Here is an 18,707-nt window from a genome sequence, read left to right as displayed (position 1 = left end):
GATGCCTCTACAACGGGGCAGCTTATAAACCGATCTAAACTTCAGTCGCTGCCCAAGGTGGGACTAAACAAAGGGTCACCCCGCAGCCACAAACAGTATCGGGGATCCCGCCAGCAGAGAGTGTGGGCCGTATCAGGGTGCGGGGTAGATGTTGCTCAGTCGGCCCAGCTAAGGAAGCGAGCTGGAAACATACGTATGGCCTGCTTCCAGACAATCAGTGCTTCCTTGTGATGAGCATGTCGTGCACGAGTGTGCGTCAGCTCGATACACCTCCTGAAATCACGGAGAAACCAATCGAAATCCATCCGGAGACACTCGTTACCATCGACGATGATAAATAACAGTGCACAGCCATCGTGGAACAAGCATCTGTATTCCAAGTGCAGCTGTGTGTAACATGGATCTGTCGAAGTAGTTTCAGCAATGAAGTATGGTGGACTGAATGAACACCAGTACACTGTTTTTACTGCCCCTTCTGGACGAAGTAAAACACGTCTTGTTGGCTTGGACTGAACCACGCAGACACAGGGGTATGAGCAAGCTCAAGAGCAAAAACCATGTGTCGTTAATGCGAGGTAAAGTCCTTGCGATGCGGGCTGCAGGCTGCACCCAGCCTAGGCAGTCTCAGGCAAAAAGCCTGCGCACTTTTAAGGGTATCTCGAGCAGGCTGACCCAAATCGGACGGCACAAACGGTTTGTTTCTATCGTTGGTCAGCCCACGAATATGCACTATCCGGCCTGCCCGACAGAGCGTTCAGGGCATCTCCAACCGGGCGACCCAAACGGACGCGCTGGGCCGACCGTTTTGGGCCGTTTGCGTACCCGAGCGGACGCGCGGACGGAGCCCCGCGTCCGCGCGTCCGTTTGGGTCGCGCGCTGCGCCCAACGCGCCAGATTTGGGTCGCGGCGCCCCATGGTATGTTTTTCTTGTAAATTCACTAGAAAAACGCAAAATAAATTATAAAAAAAATATATAAAGTAGTTCAAATGCTCAAAATGTATTACACATTATATAGTCCATGTAATCAAGGATAAAGTATTATTCAAATAAAATGAAAAAACGATACAAAATGCTCTTGGCTTAAGGATCTCCTTCATCATTGTTGTTTGCAGCATTGTTGCCTACATGCTGCCACATGTGCTCGACCAAATCAGCCTGAAGCTGGTTGTGTACAGCTAGATCTCGAATTTCATGGTGCGCATGAAGAATGTCCTGGAATGATGCCGGAGCACCTTGAGGAGTAACCAACTCTCCTTGGCCTTCCCAGTCATTATCAAAGAGTGAATCATCCCGCTCTACCTCAACAATCATGTTATGCATGATTACACAAGCGGTCATCACCTCCCACAGAGTTTGCACATCCCAGGCTCTGGCAGGGTGTCTGACGATAGCCCAACGAGCTTGGAGGATGCCAAACGCCCGCTCGACATCTTTCCGGGCTGCCTCCTGCTCTTTGGCAAACCTTGCCTCCTGCTCTGAGTTGGGGTTTCGGATTGTCTTCACGAGTGTAGCCCAAGGTGGATAGATACCATCAGCAAGGTAGTACCCCTTGGTGTAGTGGTGGCCATTGATCTCAAAATCCACATCAGGGGACTGACCGTACGCTAGCCTATCAAACACCGGAGAGCGCCGCAAAGACATTGATGTCATTGTGCGAGCCAGCCATTCCGAAGAATGAGTGCCAAATCCATGTGTCATGGGAAGCAACAGCTTCAAGAATGACTGTGCACCCCTCAGAATGGCCGCTGTATGCCCCCTGCCAACCAAAGGGGCAGTTCTTCCACTCCCAGTGCATGCAGTCTATGCTGCCAAGCATCCCAGGAAAACCCCTGGAAGTGTTGATCGACAACAGACGAGCTGTGTCCTCTGCATTAGGTTGACGGAGGTACTGTTCTCCGAACGAACCGATCACTGCTCTGCAGAACCTGTACATCGATTCCAAGCCGGTTGACTCACTCATGACCGGCAACACCATATGCGAGCATCCTAATCGCTGCCGTGCATTTCTGGTACGAAGAGAGGCCTACCTTGCCAATTGCATCCACTTTCGCACAGAAGTAGTCGTCGTAGATCTTGACGCCATCCATTATCCGGCGGAACAGCGGCCTGGTCATCCGAAAACGACGGCGAAACAAGGACGGCACGAACAATGGAGTGGGTTGGAAGTAGTCGTTGTAGAGCTGGTCGTGGCCGCGTTCTCTTTTGCGGTCCAAGGCGGCCGCGCGCCCCGGCAACGACCCCCGGAACACGGGGATTTGCGAGACAGTGTGCTCGTGGATGAGCAGCGCAGCATCCGTGAAAAAATCGTCGTCGGACTCCTCTTCTGACGACGTGTCGATGAAGTTCTTGAAGTAGTATTCGTCGTCGCTGTCCACCATGATCTGAAAAGGACACATTTTAGTTCGAGCATTTGAACGAACACCTCGCAGGCGGAGGCGATCCAAATGCTTCTCTAGGGACCTGCAGCCATGGCCGTCTCAGCCGACTTGCGGTCTGGAAAGACGGTGCAGGAGAGCTCACCTACGGCGGAAACGGCGCAGCTGCGAACGGCGGGAGGTGTCGCGACGGTGAGAGGACAACAGCGCCGGCGGCGGCGTCCTCCGACTCTGCTACAACTCGGCGATAGCAGCGCGGGACCTCGACCTATGCTTCCGCCCCGCTTGCCGGCGTCTCGACGACGATGGCCGGCGTCGACGCGCTCCCAAATCGCCGGTCCGTGGGTGGCGGCGGAGCGGTGGGGAGATGTGTGCGACGGCCTTGTGTTTTGGGTGGCAGACAGGCGGGCCAGGGCGGACAAGGGGAGGACGCGAGCGACCAGCCTTTCGCGTCCGCGGCCACGCAAACTCGTCCAAGATTTGGGCCGGGTTTGGGTCGTCCCGGACGCCGCGGCCATCCGTTTTAGGGATGGGTCCGCGCGCTGGGCCGCGTTTTTGTCCGTTTCGACCCATCCGGACGCGCGGGCGCGGGATGGGTCGCCCGGTTGGAGATGCCCTCAGCGGCGTGATTCATTTGGTCCGTGCTGGCTAGTTGGTCCGCACGCAGTAGAAAAAAACGCGCGAAAATTTTGATAGAAATTTCATTAATTCAACATAATTTACATAGATAAAAAAAATCTAAACTACTTCACGCGCCGCCATCTTCCTCGTTGTCGGAGGCGAGGTTGATGAAGGGCGGGGGCGCGCCCAAGCAGGCACCTCCGCCGGTTACGTGTACTGCGGAGGAGGCGGCGCGTACTGCGGAGGCGGCGGCGCGTACTGCGGAGGAGGCTCGAAGTGCGGTGGTGGCGGTGGCGGAGGCGGTGGAACCTCCTGGCCATCCCACGCCGCCTTTGGTGTGGCGTGCGGCGGCAGCGGTGGTGGCGGTGGCAGCGATGCTACGTGCGCCGCCACCATGGTTGAGAGCTAGACGATGTCATCCAGCCCTGGCCAGGACCACTTGGCCTCCTCGTCGGACAATGAAGCGGCGAGGGCGGCAACTGTGGCCGCGTTCTCATCGTAGTTGTTGGGGACAACGTCCTCCAGCTTCACAGTAGCGGGAGGCACGTCGTCCATCTTCTCATCGTCCTCGTCCTCGTTGTCGTCGTCCTTGTCGTCGTCATTATCGTAGAAGACCTAATCCTCCCTGTCCGGCGCGTCGTCGTCGGGCATGAAGTCGCGGTGGTCGCTGAGGACACGGTGCGCCTTGTGCTCCTAGGAGAGGAATTCACTCCAGAAGTCCTCCCGCCGGTACACCTCCTGCTGCTGCATCGCTGGCGAGAGGCGGTCGATCCAGCGGCGCATCTCCTACCAGGCTCGCCAGTCTGTTAGAGGTGGCGGAACAGGGAACCTCCCCTGTTCAGATGCCACCCGTGCGGGAGGGAGACGTCCCGGTGGTGGCAGTGTTCGCCCTCCGCCCCACCGCCGTTGCGCCTCCAGCACATGCACGTACAACCTGTTGCGTCCTGGTTGGTGCTAAGGAGGAGGCTGCGTCACCTGCTCCTGCGGACCGGAGAACATGTGCGCCTGCGGTAGCGGAGGGACCACGCGGGGCCGTGCAGGGTTGCATCGAGGCAGAGAATCCCGGCGCCATCGTCGGCCGGATGAGGAGCCGACCTCGTGGTCGTTGGTGGACTTCTTCAACCACTTTGGTATCTTCACCATGGGTGCGTGCGCGTAGATATGGCAACATCGGCGGCGGTTGGAGTGGGAAGCAGATGCGGCCGCGGCCCTGGTTATATACTGCTAGCCATCAATGCCGAGCGCGCCCCACGTGGCTTTCAGCGCCATCAGCTTCAATGCCGACGCAGGAGTCCAGGCGACGGGCGCAGACTTCAGCGGCGGCCTTAATGGCAAACACTGCCGCCGGTCAGCCTTCTGCTTTCAGGGCACTTCCAAGTGGGTCCGTGGAACGTGTGGGCGAACACGCTCGCTGTCCGCGTAGCGTAGTGTCTGGTCCGACGCATCAGTTTCCTAAATTTGGGACGCGAATGCATCGAGGCCGACGGATTGATCTGTTTGCATCGGCCCGCTAGAGCCTGTGCGGGCTATCCGTCCGTCCATAATAAGGGTCTCTGATTTAGTATAAAGTTATATTAAATCAGAAACACTTAATATGGATTCGGAAGGAGTAGATGTTTAGAGCAAATGTACACTTGACATTAGTCTTTCTTGTGTGACGCAGGGACGGATCTCCAGTTGGTCCAGGGTGTGCAGATGAACACCCAAAAATTCCTGCAAAAAAATCATATATATAATATATGGTTGACATATGTATCAGTTTGCCGTATTTCTTAACATGTATACGCCACACTTGTTGTCCAAATGATGCTCAAATCTCAAATTTATACTTCCATTGGTGTGAAGGCACAGACAATTTCCAGCTTTTTACCTTTAGTTGAAATTTGAACACCTAAAGTAAAATTTCTGGATCCGTTCATGATGTGACATAGTTGTGCAAAACCTTTTTCGTTATATATTTATAAGAATGAGAATTTTACCACGTTTATGGATCTGGACTAATTTCAAGATGAATGTTTATACTAGTTGAACTCGGTAAGCGCTCCCTGATCTGCAGAACTTACTTCTGAAGGTATTCGACGAGGACCAGGAGGATTTTGGCAGGTGGGCCCTTTCATCTTCATCATCGTCAACGACGACGTGCATTGGAGCAGGGTGATTTGACAGTTCGGCCAAGGAGATGAGCACCTTGGCCCATTCTTTCCATATTGATAGCTGATTTTTTGGCTGAAAATGCTCGTCAGATTTTCTTATTCTTATGTTCCTCTTTTGTATGGAAAAGATGCTTCTTTTCCATTTAACCCACTCAAAATAGTACTAGCAGTCTAGCATCATGGTCAGATAGGGGTAGGGATGATGCTGTTGGCTTAGCCCTGTAGATCTCCTAGTTATGCTCATTTTTGCATGATCAGTATTGCCGTGGATGTGTAATATGGACCGCTGAAAATCCCTGAGTTCTGAATTATGTTCTACAGTATTTTGTTGATCGAACAAATGGACTCCATGCAGTAGCAGGTCTTGGCCTCTGACTTTGATGATTGATGAGAAAGAGTAGTAGATTGTTTCTGCTTTATCTGATAATTCTGCCGGACTGGATAAGTACTTATCCCTTTCATAAATAAGGACTGAATAAGTAGTACTCTTTAGTTAATGCCTGAAGCATTTTTACCACTAAAAAGTGAAAAGAACCCTGTTTTTTACCTAGAAATTCGCTTTGGAGCTCGGGTATCATGGAGGCCTTTATTTACCCAGAAATTTGAAATCATAATTTCAAAGTTTCAAAAATTCAAAAAAAATCTGGACATGGATAATGTTCTACTCTACCAACGTGAAAAATCTCAACCCGTAGTACTTAATATGAGCTGTCGGATTTTGTCATTTTTCTGCAGCCCCAAATACTGAATATTTCTAGGTGAGATATTTTCCAGTTGGTAGATTACATCATTTTCTATATCTAGAATTTTTTACCCGAATATTCTGAAACTTCAAATTGCCATTATTGAACCGTTCAAAAAAGAGCTCCATGTCGCTCCTGACCCAAACATCCGCACTCGTTTTACCCCATTACCGCGCTGGCACAGTAGAACAGCCTTCATTTAATTGTTCCTTGCCGAAGTGAAGAATGTCTTGTTGGACTGAACTACCGACGCAGAGCAAACTCACCTCCAAAAACAAACAAACCATGTACCGATAACGCAATGCAGCAGCTCTGCAGGGCCCCTGGGTAGTACAATCACCTGCCTAACATGTAACCATGGTTCCGAAATTTCACCTGCCTAAACTTGCTTAGCTCAAGAATCCGACCATGGGTTCAAAGTCTAGTCATCTTGTGGCTGTCGTGGCTTTCGGCAAAGTTTTCCTCACAAGACCTTGCCTTTACCTGCAGAGAAGCCGTGTCCTGCATTTTTCTACATTCCCTTCCCACTCCCAGCCGCAAGATTCCGGCAACCCCCGACCCAAGAAGCGACTCCGCGGGCGGTGTTGTGGCAGCGCGAGTCATCGGCGACGGCAGGTGACGACGGCGACCTCCCTCGTGGACCGTGGTGTGCTTTCTTCTCCGTTAATTCTCTTGATTTCCTTGCGGCTGTTCTTCAATCGTCAGAATCCTCATGCGAGCTGTAGATTCTAGATCGCGTTTAAACCTGGAACCAGATGGAAATCAAGATCGTGCTTCGATGCAGCTGTCGAGAATACATCTCTGAAATTGCTCTGTTTAAAACCTCCGTTTTTTCAAAGCCAGTATATCAATACCACAGTATTTCAGTGTCCGGCCAAGCAACACTTCTGCTTTTTATATCCTCAGTTTTGGTAAAAAAGAGGGGCAAGCCATTTTTTTCCAACAATACTTCAAAAAGAAAGCAGTTTCGAGGATACTACGGCTTCCAAATCTGCAATATTTGTTATTGTTAGAGCCAAACACCACAAAGCATGTTAGAACAGTACTTCCTTTGTTCACTGATGTAAGGTCTTTGAGATACTTGAAAATAGGCTAGATATGATCAAAATGAGTGAACATACACACTAAAACATGTCTACATACATGTATCTACAAAAAAGTTAAAAGGTATTACATTAGTGAATGGAGGGAGTAGTATTTTTATAATTATAAACCTTAGTATTGAGGGGAAATTTTATAAGACATGGTAAAAGATCATTTTTTCAAGTCTGAAATTATTTCTTACATTCTTATATTTTGTTTTGGACTCTCTTCTGCAGCTCTCTCGTTTTGGCTCCACGATTCATTGAGGGCACTATATATGCCACTCTGCGGAAGGAAAAGATACGTTTGCTAGCTTCTGAAAGTGTTTGTGTATTTCGAGCATTAATAAATGTACGGCGAGTCTAGCAAATATGGTAGCCTGGAGAGCATGCTGCATGATCAATGTTCAAAACCACGCGCTCTACCATTACAATTTTTGAAAGAGATCACAGACAACTTCTCATATGAGCGACTACTTGGTGAAGGTGGTACTGGCATGGTATACAAGGTAAGATTAAAACATGTCCATTTAGTCTTCCAGACATATGTAACCCATCCATATTAACAATAGATTATAAACAGGGTTTGTTACAAAGTGGGGAGATAATGGCTGTGAAGAGGCTAGAACCATCAATGGTGCGCGCTCAGAGTTTATTTGAGAATGAGGTTCACCATCTTATGAGGCTTAATCACCCGAACGTTGTCCGATTTATGGGCTACTGCTATGAAACAAAGAAGTTCTTTGAAAATTACGAAGGGAAGATGGTTTTTGCGGAGAGTTCAGAAATGTTGCTCTGCTTGGAGTATCTCCCCAAAGGAAGCCTTGATGGGTATCTTTCAGGTATGACAATTCAATGTGGAACATGTACTCTTTCTAAGTTTTTTGTCTTCTTCTAAGATTGTAATTTGCGTGGTTGAGCATAGCTCCTAAAAACTGAATTTTATTCTGATATGCTACGAATGTTACAACATATCGATATGTGGTGCTGATATCTGTTTGAATAAGAAAGGACTGGCGTGAAGATAGACAAGAACAGGACAATTACCATGTTGAAGATAGCTGTGACGTCATGCCTGTAAGGGATTTGATAGACATAGGCTAGACGAGAGAATGACTGGGGAGAATAGATTGACGGTTCTTGCTTTACTCAAATGTAGAGGCATGACATCTTTTTAATATGGCTGGACTTCTTAGATCTTCGCTAGTATAACTAGACTCTTCAATAATCATGTACTGTCCTAATGCCCTCTCGCCGTTTTACTGTTCTTCTCTCTCATGGACTCCTCCCCGGCCGCTGCCCTTGCCTTGATACAATAGACCACCTTCACAGCATCTGTAACAACAGGTTTTATGTGATATGCTCTCCTTTTGGTAACAAATGCAGATGGATCCTCTGAACTTGATTGGCACAGGCGTTACAAAATAATCAAGGGGATTTGCAATGGTTTGCACTACCTTCACGAGCAAATTGATAATCCTATTATTCACTTGGACCTAAAGCCCGCAAACGTATTGCTTGATGACAAGTTAGCACCAAAAATTACAGATTTTGGGCTGTCAAGACTGCTTGATCAGCATCAAACTATTTCTAGTCCAAATCGTGTTGGTACATTGTAAGTTTAGTGCTTATTTGTAATCCTGTTTATTCAAGTCATCATCTGGAATATTTGTTTTCTCTAGTCTCTTCACCACTACAAATTTCACTCATGCTGTAATGCAGTGGCTACATGGCACCAGAATACATCCATGAAGGTACAATCACACCTAAGTCAGACATATTCAGTCTAGGCGTGATAATCATGGAGCTAATAATTGGAGACAGGAACTACCCAAGTGTTGCTGAAGCATCTTTAGAGGGCTTTATAGAGCTTGTATGGGAATTGCATTTCATTTTTCACGATTGATTCCTTTTTAGTCGACCATCTTATGTACTTATGTTTTATCTTTGCACAGTGACATTCTAGATTCTCGTTCTGATTTTGCAGGAACTTAAAAAATGGAGAAAGACGCTGAAAAAAGCACAGGGTTACACAAAGATAGAAGTAGATTGCGAACAAATAAAAAGATGCATTCAGATAGGTCTAATATGCGTGAGTCCTGACTGGACCAAGAGACCTACAACAACAAAAATTATCGAGATGCTTCAGGGATTGGAAAGTTCAGATTGTAGCACTAGCAGTGAGGCAATGCCATCAGCAGACCAGGTACGCTCTATTGAGAGTAATGCATTTGTGAAACATGCACTATTTGTCAAAAAAAACATGCACTATTTGTCACTCTTAAAGTGCACAAATTGCTCGAAAATATCATCATAATTCATAACCTCTTAAAGTTCACAAAATATTGTATTTTGATATGTATATCTACAATATTAGAAACGCTAATGAACACTACTACCAGAACCAATTTATTATTGAGAATAGCATCCTAGCTGTTAGCCATCAAGTATCTTGGCTGCTGAAACTTTTCGACCATTTTAAGTCTCCTTAAGAGTTGAGGCTCTACAAAGCTTTTGGCTGGCTGAGGTCATATTTAATTCAATATTTGCTATGCTAGGATGGTGTATTTTTTCTAAGAAAAGTTCGAAGCCAAATTTTCCTTTTGATACCTGTCAACAACATCAAAGCCTTTTTCTCAAGTAAGTTCAAGTAGGCACAACATCGATAAGGTTCATATGCAGAAATTTGCTCACTTCCTAAATAATTACTCCCCTAATGTACAACTAGAACAAGTGATGTATTGCTAAAGAACATTGTGATACCTACAGTAAATTTACTTGAAATGGTGGCCTAAATAGATATTGCATGTTCATCTAGTAAAATCAAACCTTAGATAGGTAATTAATCATGTGCAGTCTCACATAAGCATGTTTGACACAAAAAGAATTCTGTGGCGACATTATGTCTTTATATTTCCAGAGGTTGTATTAAATGTAAGGTTGATCCTTAGGGCTGAAATTGATGTTGCTTCGTCCAGTTTCTTACAAGTTGCTGCGTAAACTACTAAAATTTTGGCTATATCATTATTGGATAGAATACATACTTGAAACTCACATGCACATTTTTTTGATACTTTCAGCGTGTGTATTTTTTTGTTTGGTTTATAAATATATTTCAAGTTTTCAATATAAACTAGTAGTGTGACTTGTCCGTTTTAGACCGTCGATGTCAAATTTATATTTATCTTCTCCCCAAGATCTCAAAGGGACTCAGAAGGCACAAGGATTACTTTGGAGTTCCTGAAGAAGGAAAATTGTCTCCTAAAAATACATTATGTATCGAGTTTTTTGGGGAAGCTAAAAGAAGGGATCCACTAGTTGAAGAAGCATCAGTTTTTCTTGCAATGGTTGTTGACTGTCAACGTGGAAAGTTACTATACCTCGAAAACCGAGGTAATGTTCATCTACAAATCGTGGACTGATCAAGATTATTTGTTTGGTTTGCAGATGGTAGTGTTTTGCATGTTGAGTGAAGTTCTCTGTCCGCACCCCGTCAATGTGTCAATGTGTTAATTTTTGTTCTCTTGGAACTTGTTTTTTGACACAATTACTTTTATGATATGTAGTTGCTTTGGCGAGGATGTTTTTTCCACCTGAGGCAAAAACGGCAATGCAAATTGCTCAAGCGGATTGTACTTTGGAATTTCCACTTGCTTCTGGTGCAAATCCACGTCCGGAGATACAATGGGGAACTGTTAATCTAAATAAAACTCCTTTCCAAATGAAGGATGCACACTTAGGTCGGATCAGAGCCCTCTCCCGTGCTGGTTAGTCACAGCTTCGCTTTGTATATAATGCGCTTTTATATTATCTGTATTTTAAATCTAGTGATAGTCACTTCTTTAGCTTACCTGCTTGTAACATTCTGGACAAGAAAGTTGAGGGTTCTAGTTGAAATCCCATATTTCCCCTTGAAAAGCAGTCTTGCACATCAAATGGAATATTGTACTATTGTCGACACAACATTAGTTCATGAATGATGGAAAATTTTGCTCTTTTATGCTCTTTATTTAAGTGTGATAATCCATATGATATGATGAACTGAAGAGCGAAAATTGGATGTTTTTTTAACACAAGGCCATAGCCCTGCGTTAAATTAACAATGGCAACATCGGCGAAAGATACAAGATGTTGAAACCAGCTTACAAATAACCGCGCCCACACACACAAGCTCAGGGCACAAATGAAGCTAAGAAGCTCAAACAAGCCGGCCTACTAAAAAAAAACCTAGTGGGTTCACAGCTAAAAGGCTCTCCCTAGAGCCTAGAGCTCATACCCGTGCATCGATAGGTGAATCAGCCAAACCATAAAAAATACCTCATGGCCGCCAACTCTCCTCGACAAGAATCTTACCGCAAACTCCGTCACACAACTTCGATGAACCCAAACTCTGATGAACCGCACAACGCGGGCTCCAAGATGACGTCTTCAAGAAAGGACACGTCGCCAAAGCGCCACCACCGCCCGATCAGAAAGGTCATGGATTTTCACACGGAGCACCAAAGGAAACAGAGAGAGAGAGAGCGCCTGGCCCTAGACCGGACAAGGGTTTCCCCTCAGCATTAACGACTCTGCTTCCAGAACAACGGACAACATGTCGCCTAAACAGCTACCACACCACCGCCCCAACATGCTGCTCTTCCGACACTGCACCGCCCTCACGGCCATGGACACTTGTCAGCACCTAAGCAACATGGTGGATCTCTTGCACACTAAGGCTGGTCATAGTGATAAGTATCATGTAGTACTATCATGCATATGATACTTGTGTATGATACTATCTCTATAGTGGTTAGTATCATGAAGTAGTATCATATTCATGCTATATTTATTGCTTTTTAGAATCTCAATGCAAATTTGTGCACAAGATTGTTTGCCATTAACTTTTCTCGTGACATGCGCTATGATACAGTATCTACCTATGTTACTCTAATCTCCTCTCTCCTCGTTAATTAGCACTATGGCTAGCCTAAAGTGTAGCTTCCACCATTCCAAGGCTACCGCCCCGGCATCTAGACCCCCTCATCAGATCTGGGCACCCGACCCCGGCCCATGGACTTGACGAGACCTGGGAACACCATCTGTGGCCGCGTGTCTCGTCCTACCTTGTCCAGGCCTCTCCCCGCCGGAAGGGACTTCAGGGAGTTGCGCCGTCACCATCTAGCAGCGCCACCATGGCCTCGTCGGCCCGCTTGCGCACAGGGTGTTCCCCGCCTCCACCAGACCAAGCGCGCGGATGGGTGGATGCCTCGTCGCTGCCGTGAACACCCCGGACCACCGGCGGTGCCGAGGGAGGGGATGTAGGGAAGGGAGCTTGTAGGCTAGTGTTTCTTCCGCCTACGGAGTACAAAAGGTTGAATATCTGTTGATTAGCCTTGTTGTTAGGGGCGGCGCATAGTGGAGGCCATACCGGACCTTGGCCCAGCCTTCTCTCTCAAATTTCTTCAGGATTTATTAAAAAATGGTCCACTACCACTAATTGGCCCAGTCTTTAGATGTGTTGGCCCATCCTTAGTATTGCCCCACGCCCTGTTGTTGTGTGTGTGTTGCCGGTTGACCCAGTGTTGCACTTGTGCATAATTTTTCGGGATTCAACTATAAAACGACATTTTATCAAGTCTATGGATCTCGGCTAACTCCAAGCTGAATGTTTATATACCAGTTGAGTTGGGCAAACGCTACTTCCCGCGCTGTTCGAGTGCGCTGGACAAGGTGATGGATGGTGAAACTGAACCAGCTTTGCTTGGAAGAGATAAACGCAGTTTGAAGAGGAAGTTTCATGATCTGCAGGACTTGGTTTTGAAGGCATTCAAGGAGGACACGAGGTTTGACATATCGGTCATTTCATCTTCTCTTCGACGTCCATTGGATTGGAGCTAGAAGTTTGACAGGTCGGCCTACGAGATAAAAAACCTCGACCTCATTGTTGGCTTGTTGCCATATTGATACACGATTTTCCTTTGAAACTGCTCGTCAGATATTTCTGTTAAATGTACTCAGAATAGTATACTGTTCTTGCCACAGCAGTCTAGCGTCATCACTCATCAGATATGATGAAGCTGGTGGTCTAGCCTTTGTGTAGATTGTATAGTTTTATGCCCATTTGTTCATGTATAATAAAACTGCAGTACGGCTGTGGCACTAGGCATGTAATATGGATCGCCCGAAATACTTTGAGTTTTGAATTACGGTCTACAGTGATCAGACGATCGAACAAAATGGACTCCATGTTAGTAGCAACTCTCTTGGCTTGTGACGGTTGATGATTGGTGAGAAAGAGTTAGATAGTTTCTGCTTTGCTTGATCACTCTGCATGACTGAATAATTCTAATAGTGCCTCTGGAGTTAATCTCTGAAGCATCATCTCTGCAGATACATGCATTGATGCATAGAAAAGGTGTACGCTGTTTTTACCTAGCTACGTGCATCCAGCACAGAAGAACGGCCCTGGCATTACTCTCGCTTCTGGCCGAAGTAAAAAAGAAAATGTCTTGTTGGACACTTGGACTGAACCACCAGAGAGGCAGAGCAAAATGCACTATCAAAAAACCATGTGTAAAAGCTTTCCTCACGGGAACTTCTCTTTCGGCAATGTCTAGGACTTGTTAGAAGAGAAAAGTAACAGCGAGAGGGCCTATTTTTAGGTGTTAAGGACCAACCTGGGGCGAAGAAAGAAGGAGCAGGGCATATCTGTAAGATGCCAGGGACCAGGGCGCAAAAACTCGAAAAAATTTGGACCATTTCTCGATTTGTGCGTGTCATCCTTGCGCAGGGGCCATGCTAATCTTCTCTGTATCGTTCCAATTTTATCAGATGTCCCCGAAGGGACAATGCCTCTGCAACGGCGCAGCTTATAAACTGGTCAAAACTTCCGTGGCTTGCCGAGGTGGGACTAAACAAAGGGTCGCCCCGCAGCCCCAGGAGCGAAGGGATCCCGCCAGCAGATATTGGGCCATATCTGTGTGCCGGATGGATCCTGCTCAGTCGGCCCATCTAAGGAAGCGAGGTGGGACAAGGCCTGCTTCAAGACGGTGAATTATGGTTCCGCGCGAGTGTGCCTCAGCCCTCAGCTCGATACACGCTATTGAAATCACGGACGGAGAAGCCTATCGAAATCCATCCGGAGACCATCGAGGAGGATAAACCCGTGCGTAGCGTAGCCATCCTGGAAAAAACATCTGTATCCCAAGTGCAGCTCGGCACAGTTGTGTAACATGGACCTGCCGAAATATTTTGAGCAAAATGGAGTATGGCGTACACTGTTTTGCTGATAGAACTGAATGGACTTTATGTAAGAGCAGCCATTGATGATTGACTAGGAAGTATTGCACGGCGACCCGCCGTGCCCGTAGGGTTATTATCATGAGGAAATTAATAAAGAGTAATAATATTTGTTACTTGAATAAAAGAGATGATGGATAATTTAGTTTTTTTGTGTGTCGAAATAGCTGTGGAAGACGGTAGTAGTATTCTCGTACTGCGATCGTGAGGCGATTAACATAAGGTATTAACATTATTTTTGAATAGCAGAGGCAGCAAATGCTGCAATATTTTATTTCTCGCGGTTACCGTAGCACAACCATGAAGGTTCTATTGAAGAAGGCAACTATAGATGGAGAATTACCATCGACAAATTATTGCTGAAGATTGCAGATTGCTGCGAGTGCATATTTGAAAAATACCGATGATTTGCTGCTTCTGCATACTTGAAAATTACCGGTAAGAAAATGCCACCGTAGAGAAATTACTATTTGGGAGTGATGATTTATGTTAAATAACTACCGACACCCTGATAACGGATTCATTTTGAAGCTACCAATAACATGGCGGAGTACGAGGCTCTACTACATGGACTGCGCATCGCAAAGGAGATTGAGATCAAGCACATCATATGTTGCGGAGATTCCGACCTAGTGGCACAGCAAGTAGCCGGAACCTGGAATGACAGGAATTCCGTCATGGCAGCTTACAGAGACGAAGTTGATGAGATCACAAAATGATTCCTCGGATAAGAAGTCAAATACGTCAGAAGAGACGACAACACAACTGCAGACATGCTATCCAAGCTCGGATTCGGCCGAAAACTTATTCCACCCTGAATTTTCCTGAAGCACCTACGAGTACCCTCTGTAAAGGGCGCTAACCCAAAAAACCCAGATGTGGCTATGTCTCCGGCTAATGAGGTGATGGTAATCACTCTGTCTTGGACCAGATCTTTCCTGGAGTACCTGGTGGATCACAAGTTGCCGATGGACGAGGTCCTCGCGCGACAGATTGTCAGGCGAGCAAAGTTCTACACAGTAATTAGTGGATAGCTCTACAAAAGAAGCGCAGACGGAGTTTTCCAAAAATGTGTGTCAAATGCGGATGGCATTGAAATACTGAGAGCGATTCATTCTGGCGACTGCGGGCATCACGCCGCTCCTAGATCTCTCGTTGCACAAGTTTATCGACAAGGATTTTTCTGGCTAACAGCGAAAGCTGATGCGGAGAAAGTAGTGAAAACTTGTTGGGGTTGCCAGTACTACGCCACTCAACCAACCGCACCTGCTCAAGAGTTGAAGACCATCCCTATCACTTGGCCGTTCGCGGTGTAGGGGCTCGATATGGTCGGTAAACTGAAAAAAATCGTCTCCTGGTAGTTTTGAATACCTCCTGGTCGCGATTGATAAGTTCAGAAAGTGGATCGAGGCAAACCCAGTGAGAAAAGCCGATGGTGCTACGGCACTAAAATTTGTCATCAGCCTCGTGGTAAGATACGACGTTCCACACAACATCATTACAGATAATGGCATTAACCTTGCGTAGGGAGAACATAAGAAGTATTGTCACGACGTTGGGATCCGGCTTGACCTAGCATATGTGTCTCATCCACAGTCTAATGGACAGGTTGAGCGGGCCAATGGCCTCATACTAGCCGGAATCAAACCACGCCTTGAAGAACCGCTGCAACGCGTAGCCGGATCTTAGGCGCAAGAGTTAGATTATGTTTTGTGGAGTTTACGAACAACCCCGAACATATCAATTGGTTTCACAGCTTTCTTCCTAGTATACATATCCGAAGCAGTGCTACCCTCCGATATCATCCATGATTCTCCGCGAGTTTCCGCCTACAACGAAGAAAATGCTGACGAGGCCCGACAGCTATCTGTGGACTTGCTCGAAGATGATCAGAAATTAGCTGACCAACGCTCTACCATCTACCAGCATACACTTTGATGCTATCATAGTCGTCGAGTTCGGAATCATTCGTTTAAGGAAGGGGATGTGGTTCTCCGCCTTCGGCAAGTAAAGGATCACAAGCTGCAAACTCCGTGGGAAGGACCGTTCATCGCTAGCAAAGTACTGCACAACGGATCCTACTATCTCGTGGAGGCTCGTGAGTTCAAAAATAGACCAGCAAACTGGTCCAAGAAACGAAAAAGGATGGATCCGGGTGACGTATACGATGAAATAGATCACCCTTGGAATATAGAACAACTACGTCATTTCTACTCTTAGCAGGTTATACATGATCAATGAAACAAATCATATGGTTCACTCTTTGAGCCCTTTACCTCCTTTTACTGTTCATTTTTGGATCGTGTATGTTTTCCGACTAAAACCGCAGAGCTGGAAGTTTCCGCCTAGGCGTGTAGAAAAGTTGTGATTTTCAAAATCGTCTATTAGGACGTGAGCTTAAGTTTTCTAGTGAATGAGTTTTCGTTGTGAACTTATGGATTCCTAGTAGTGACTTACGGCACCTCGGTTGGGGGCTTGTTTCCGCGGTTATTGACGGATCGCCACTAGGCTTCGTTGCCGTCCGCGACTGTTTCTGGCTAAATGTCTTCCGGCTCGTGGAAGTTCAAATAAGCATAGTCGGAAAACTTAGAAACTAGCACTCAACGAAACATGTATTATATAAAACGGATAACAGGATAAGTTTTTTCCGCCCAATACTTGCATTGTTTCGTCCTAACTACTTCAAAATAAGTTTATATTACAGACCCTCGACGGGGCCGAATGATGCAGTGTTCATGTTTTTTTTTCGTAGGAACAGGTTTTTACTTCTCTGCTTCCTTAGTCGGAGAAGGGGTTACTCAGATCCCTTAGTCGGAGAATAAGTACCCTCCGCATCCTTCGCCAGAGAAGAAGGCTCCCCGTCGCCGCCCTTAGCCCTGCTCTTTTCTTCATCTTTCGAACTGGTCCATGTAAACCAGCTACCACCTTTGGATTCGGTAGGTCTTGCTTCCGCTTGACGCTTCTTTTCGAGCTCCGCCTCAAGGGCCTCATCAGCAAGAAGCACGACCTCATCATAAAATTTATCGTGGCGTATCCGTCGCGCGATTCGAGTATTGTAGCCGGCGCATGCATCGAGAAGTTTATTCGCATTGGCATCCTTCGAAATTCCCATGGTACCTTTGTCAATATCGAGAGTCGGGGCATGGGCCAAGCACATGGAAAGAGACATCTGCGCAGCGCCGCGGGCGGAGGAGGCTTGAAGGTCGACGACCAGTTCCGGCAGCACATCAATTTTCTTGATCAGCTCGCAGACATCGCAGGTTCTACTGTCCTTGATCCCCAAATTATGGCAGATCTTCCGGGATACGAAGATCCCTGACGTCATCTCCGGCAAGCTTGATCAAATCATCGCGCGGAAATAGTTCGCGATGAGCCTCGTCGTAGCCAAGCGGTCCTAACAAAGAAAAATACTCAGAAAACAAGTACAGTTTGCCTATGCGGAGAAAGGTACAGCTTGAGGGTCTGGAATCTTACCCATGATATCATCGTTGAGCAGGTCCCATGCCTGCTCCGCTGTATCCATATAGTTCCGAAGATGTTTCACACTAGTCTAAAGGTCCTTTATCACAGTGCCATCTTTCTGATGCCTCGCAACCAAGTCAGCCTTTTCTCTAATAAAATCCGAGTTCTTCTCGGCCAGTTGGGTTTCAGCGCGCTTCTGCTTTTCCTCCGCCACCTTCAGTTTTGCCTCTAAGTCCTTGTAGGCGGAGCGCAAGCTTTCGAGCTCTGAAGAGGCATTGGCTAGGGAGGTAGAGGCACCTGACCAACGGAATAATGTCATAAGCAGCACAAGGCGAAAGATTGAAAAACATAGGGGTGGTCAGAGACATACCTTGGGCTTCCTCAAGTTTCTTCTCCAGCTCCTTAATCCTCTCGTTCGCATCATGAATACGATCCGCCTGCTTCATAGTTACGCGGCGTTGGAGAGCGATATTCCTGTGCAGCTCAAAGTGCAAAGCTCGTTGCTCCTAAAAATAACAAGAATAAGTTCCGATAAAAACAAAGTGTAGTTCTTTTTGAAGCATCACAGCCGGAAATATTTCCGACATGATGCTTGGGGGCTACTACGACACTTTAAAAATTTCAGGATAGTTCACTCAAAAGTATCAAGGTGCAAACTAAAAAGATTATTTTCCGCCTAGATACTTGGGGTCTACTGGGAGTTTGGTTTACCTTGCGCTTGCAGAGAAGCTGGTCGAGAAACTCGCCGGAATCTTTTTTGAACTGCTCCATCTCGGAAGATTGAGCATCAGCTTTGCCCCATGCTTTCTGAAGCATGGCGTTCAGCAGGTCCTGCTCGAGAGTCCATTTTCCGCCTCTGTGAGCTTATGGAAGAACTTGGTGGCATACGCCCTAGGCGTGGAAGTGAGGTCAGTCGGATCACCAAATTTTTTCTGAAATACAATGGCATCATGAGCCGTAGCTTCAGCCTTATCAGCAGAAGTGACTTC

At 46.6% G+C, this 18,707-nt stretch overlaps 1 protein-coding gene and 1 non-coding gene across 3 annotated transcripts; one reads left to right on the top strand and one right to left on the bottom strand.

Moving 5' to 3' along the window:
- The first annotated feature begins 6,243 nt into the window (after positions 1 to 6,243).
- LOC139829782 (cysteine-rich receptor-like protein kinase 44) lies at positions 6,244 to 13,211 on the top strand. Of its 2 annotated transcripts, none has more exons than XM_051367346.2 (9): positions 6,244 to 6,508; positions 7,213 to 7,484; positions 7,559 to 7,817; positions 8,362 to 8,590; positions 8,698 to 8,848; positions 8,963 to 9,181; positions 10,173 to 10,368; positions 10,542 to 10,742; positions 12,638 to 13,211. In XM_051367346.2, exons 2-9 carry the CDS (start codon positions 7,326 to 7,328, stop codon positions 12,853 to 12,855), a joined length of 1,632 nt encoding a protein of 543 aa, XP_051223306.1. In that variant the 5' UTR covers positions 6,244 to 6,508; positions 7,213 to 7,325; the 3' UTR covers positions 12,856 to 13,211. The 2 variants fall into 2 exon arrangements, with proteins under 2 accessions (XP_051223306.1, XP_051223304.1); XM_051367344.2 differs by having other exon boundaries at positions 6,244 to 6,539.
- Positions 13,212 to 13,701: 490 nt separating this feature from the next.
- LOC127346246 (U6 spliceosomal RNA) lies at positions 13,702 to 13,804 on the bottom strand. Its single transcript, XR_007879418.1, has one exon. It is a non-coding gene; the product is annotated as a U6 spliceosomal RNA (small nuclear RNA).
- Positions 13,805 to 18,707: the final 4,903 nt, after the last annotated feature.

The sequence above is a fragment of the Lolium perenne genome, chromosome 3 (genome assembly GCF_019359855.2).
Source record: "Lolium perenne isolate Kyuss_39 chromosome 3, Kyuss_2.0, whole genome shotgun sequence".
In the NCBI taxonomy this organism is placed as follows: domain Eukaryota; kingdom Viridiplantae; phylum Streptophyta; class Magnoliopsida; order Poales; family Poaceae; genus Lolium; species Lolium perenne.
The sequence above is the reverse complement of the archived record's forward strand: the minus strand, read 5'-3'. Positions and strand labels throughout refer to the sequence as shown.

Excerpts from the sequence above, each read along its gene's own strand:
- LOC139829782 (XM_051367346.2), top strand. The coding sequence starts at position 7,326 with ATGTACGGCGAGTCTAGCAAATATGGTAGCCTGGAGAGCATGCTGCAT. Across the intron at positions 8,849-8,962 it reads TAGAGGGCTTTATAGAGCTT|GAACTTAAAAAATGGAGAAA; the intron begins GTATGGGAATTG and ends CTGATTTTGCAG. Across the intron at positions 10,743-12,637 it reads CAGAGCCCTCTCCCGTGCTG|TTGAGTTGGGCAAACGCTAC; the intron begins GTTAGTCACAGC and ends TTTATATACCAG.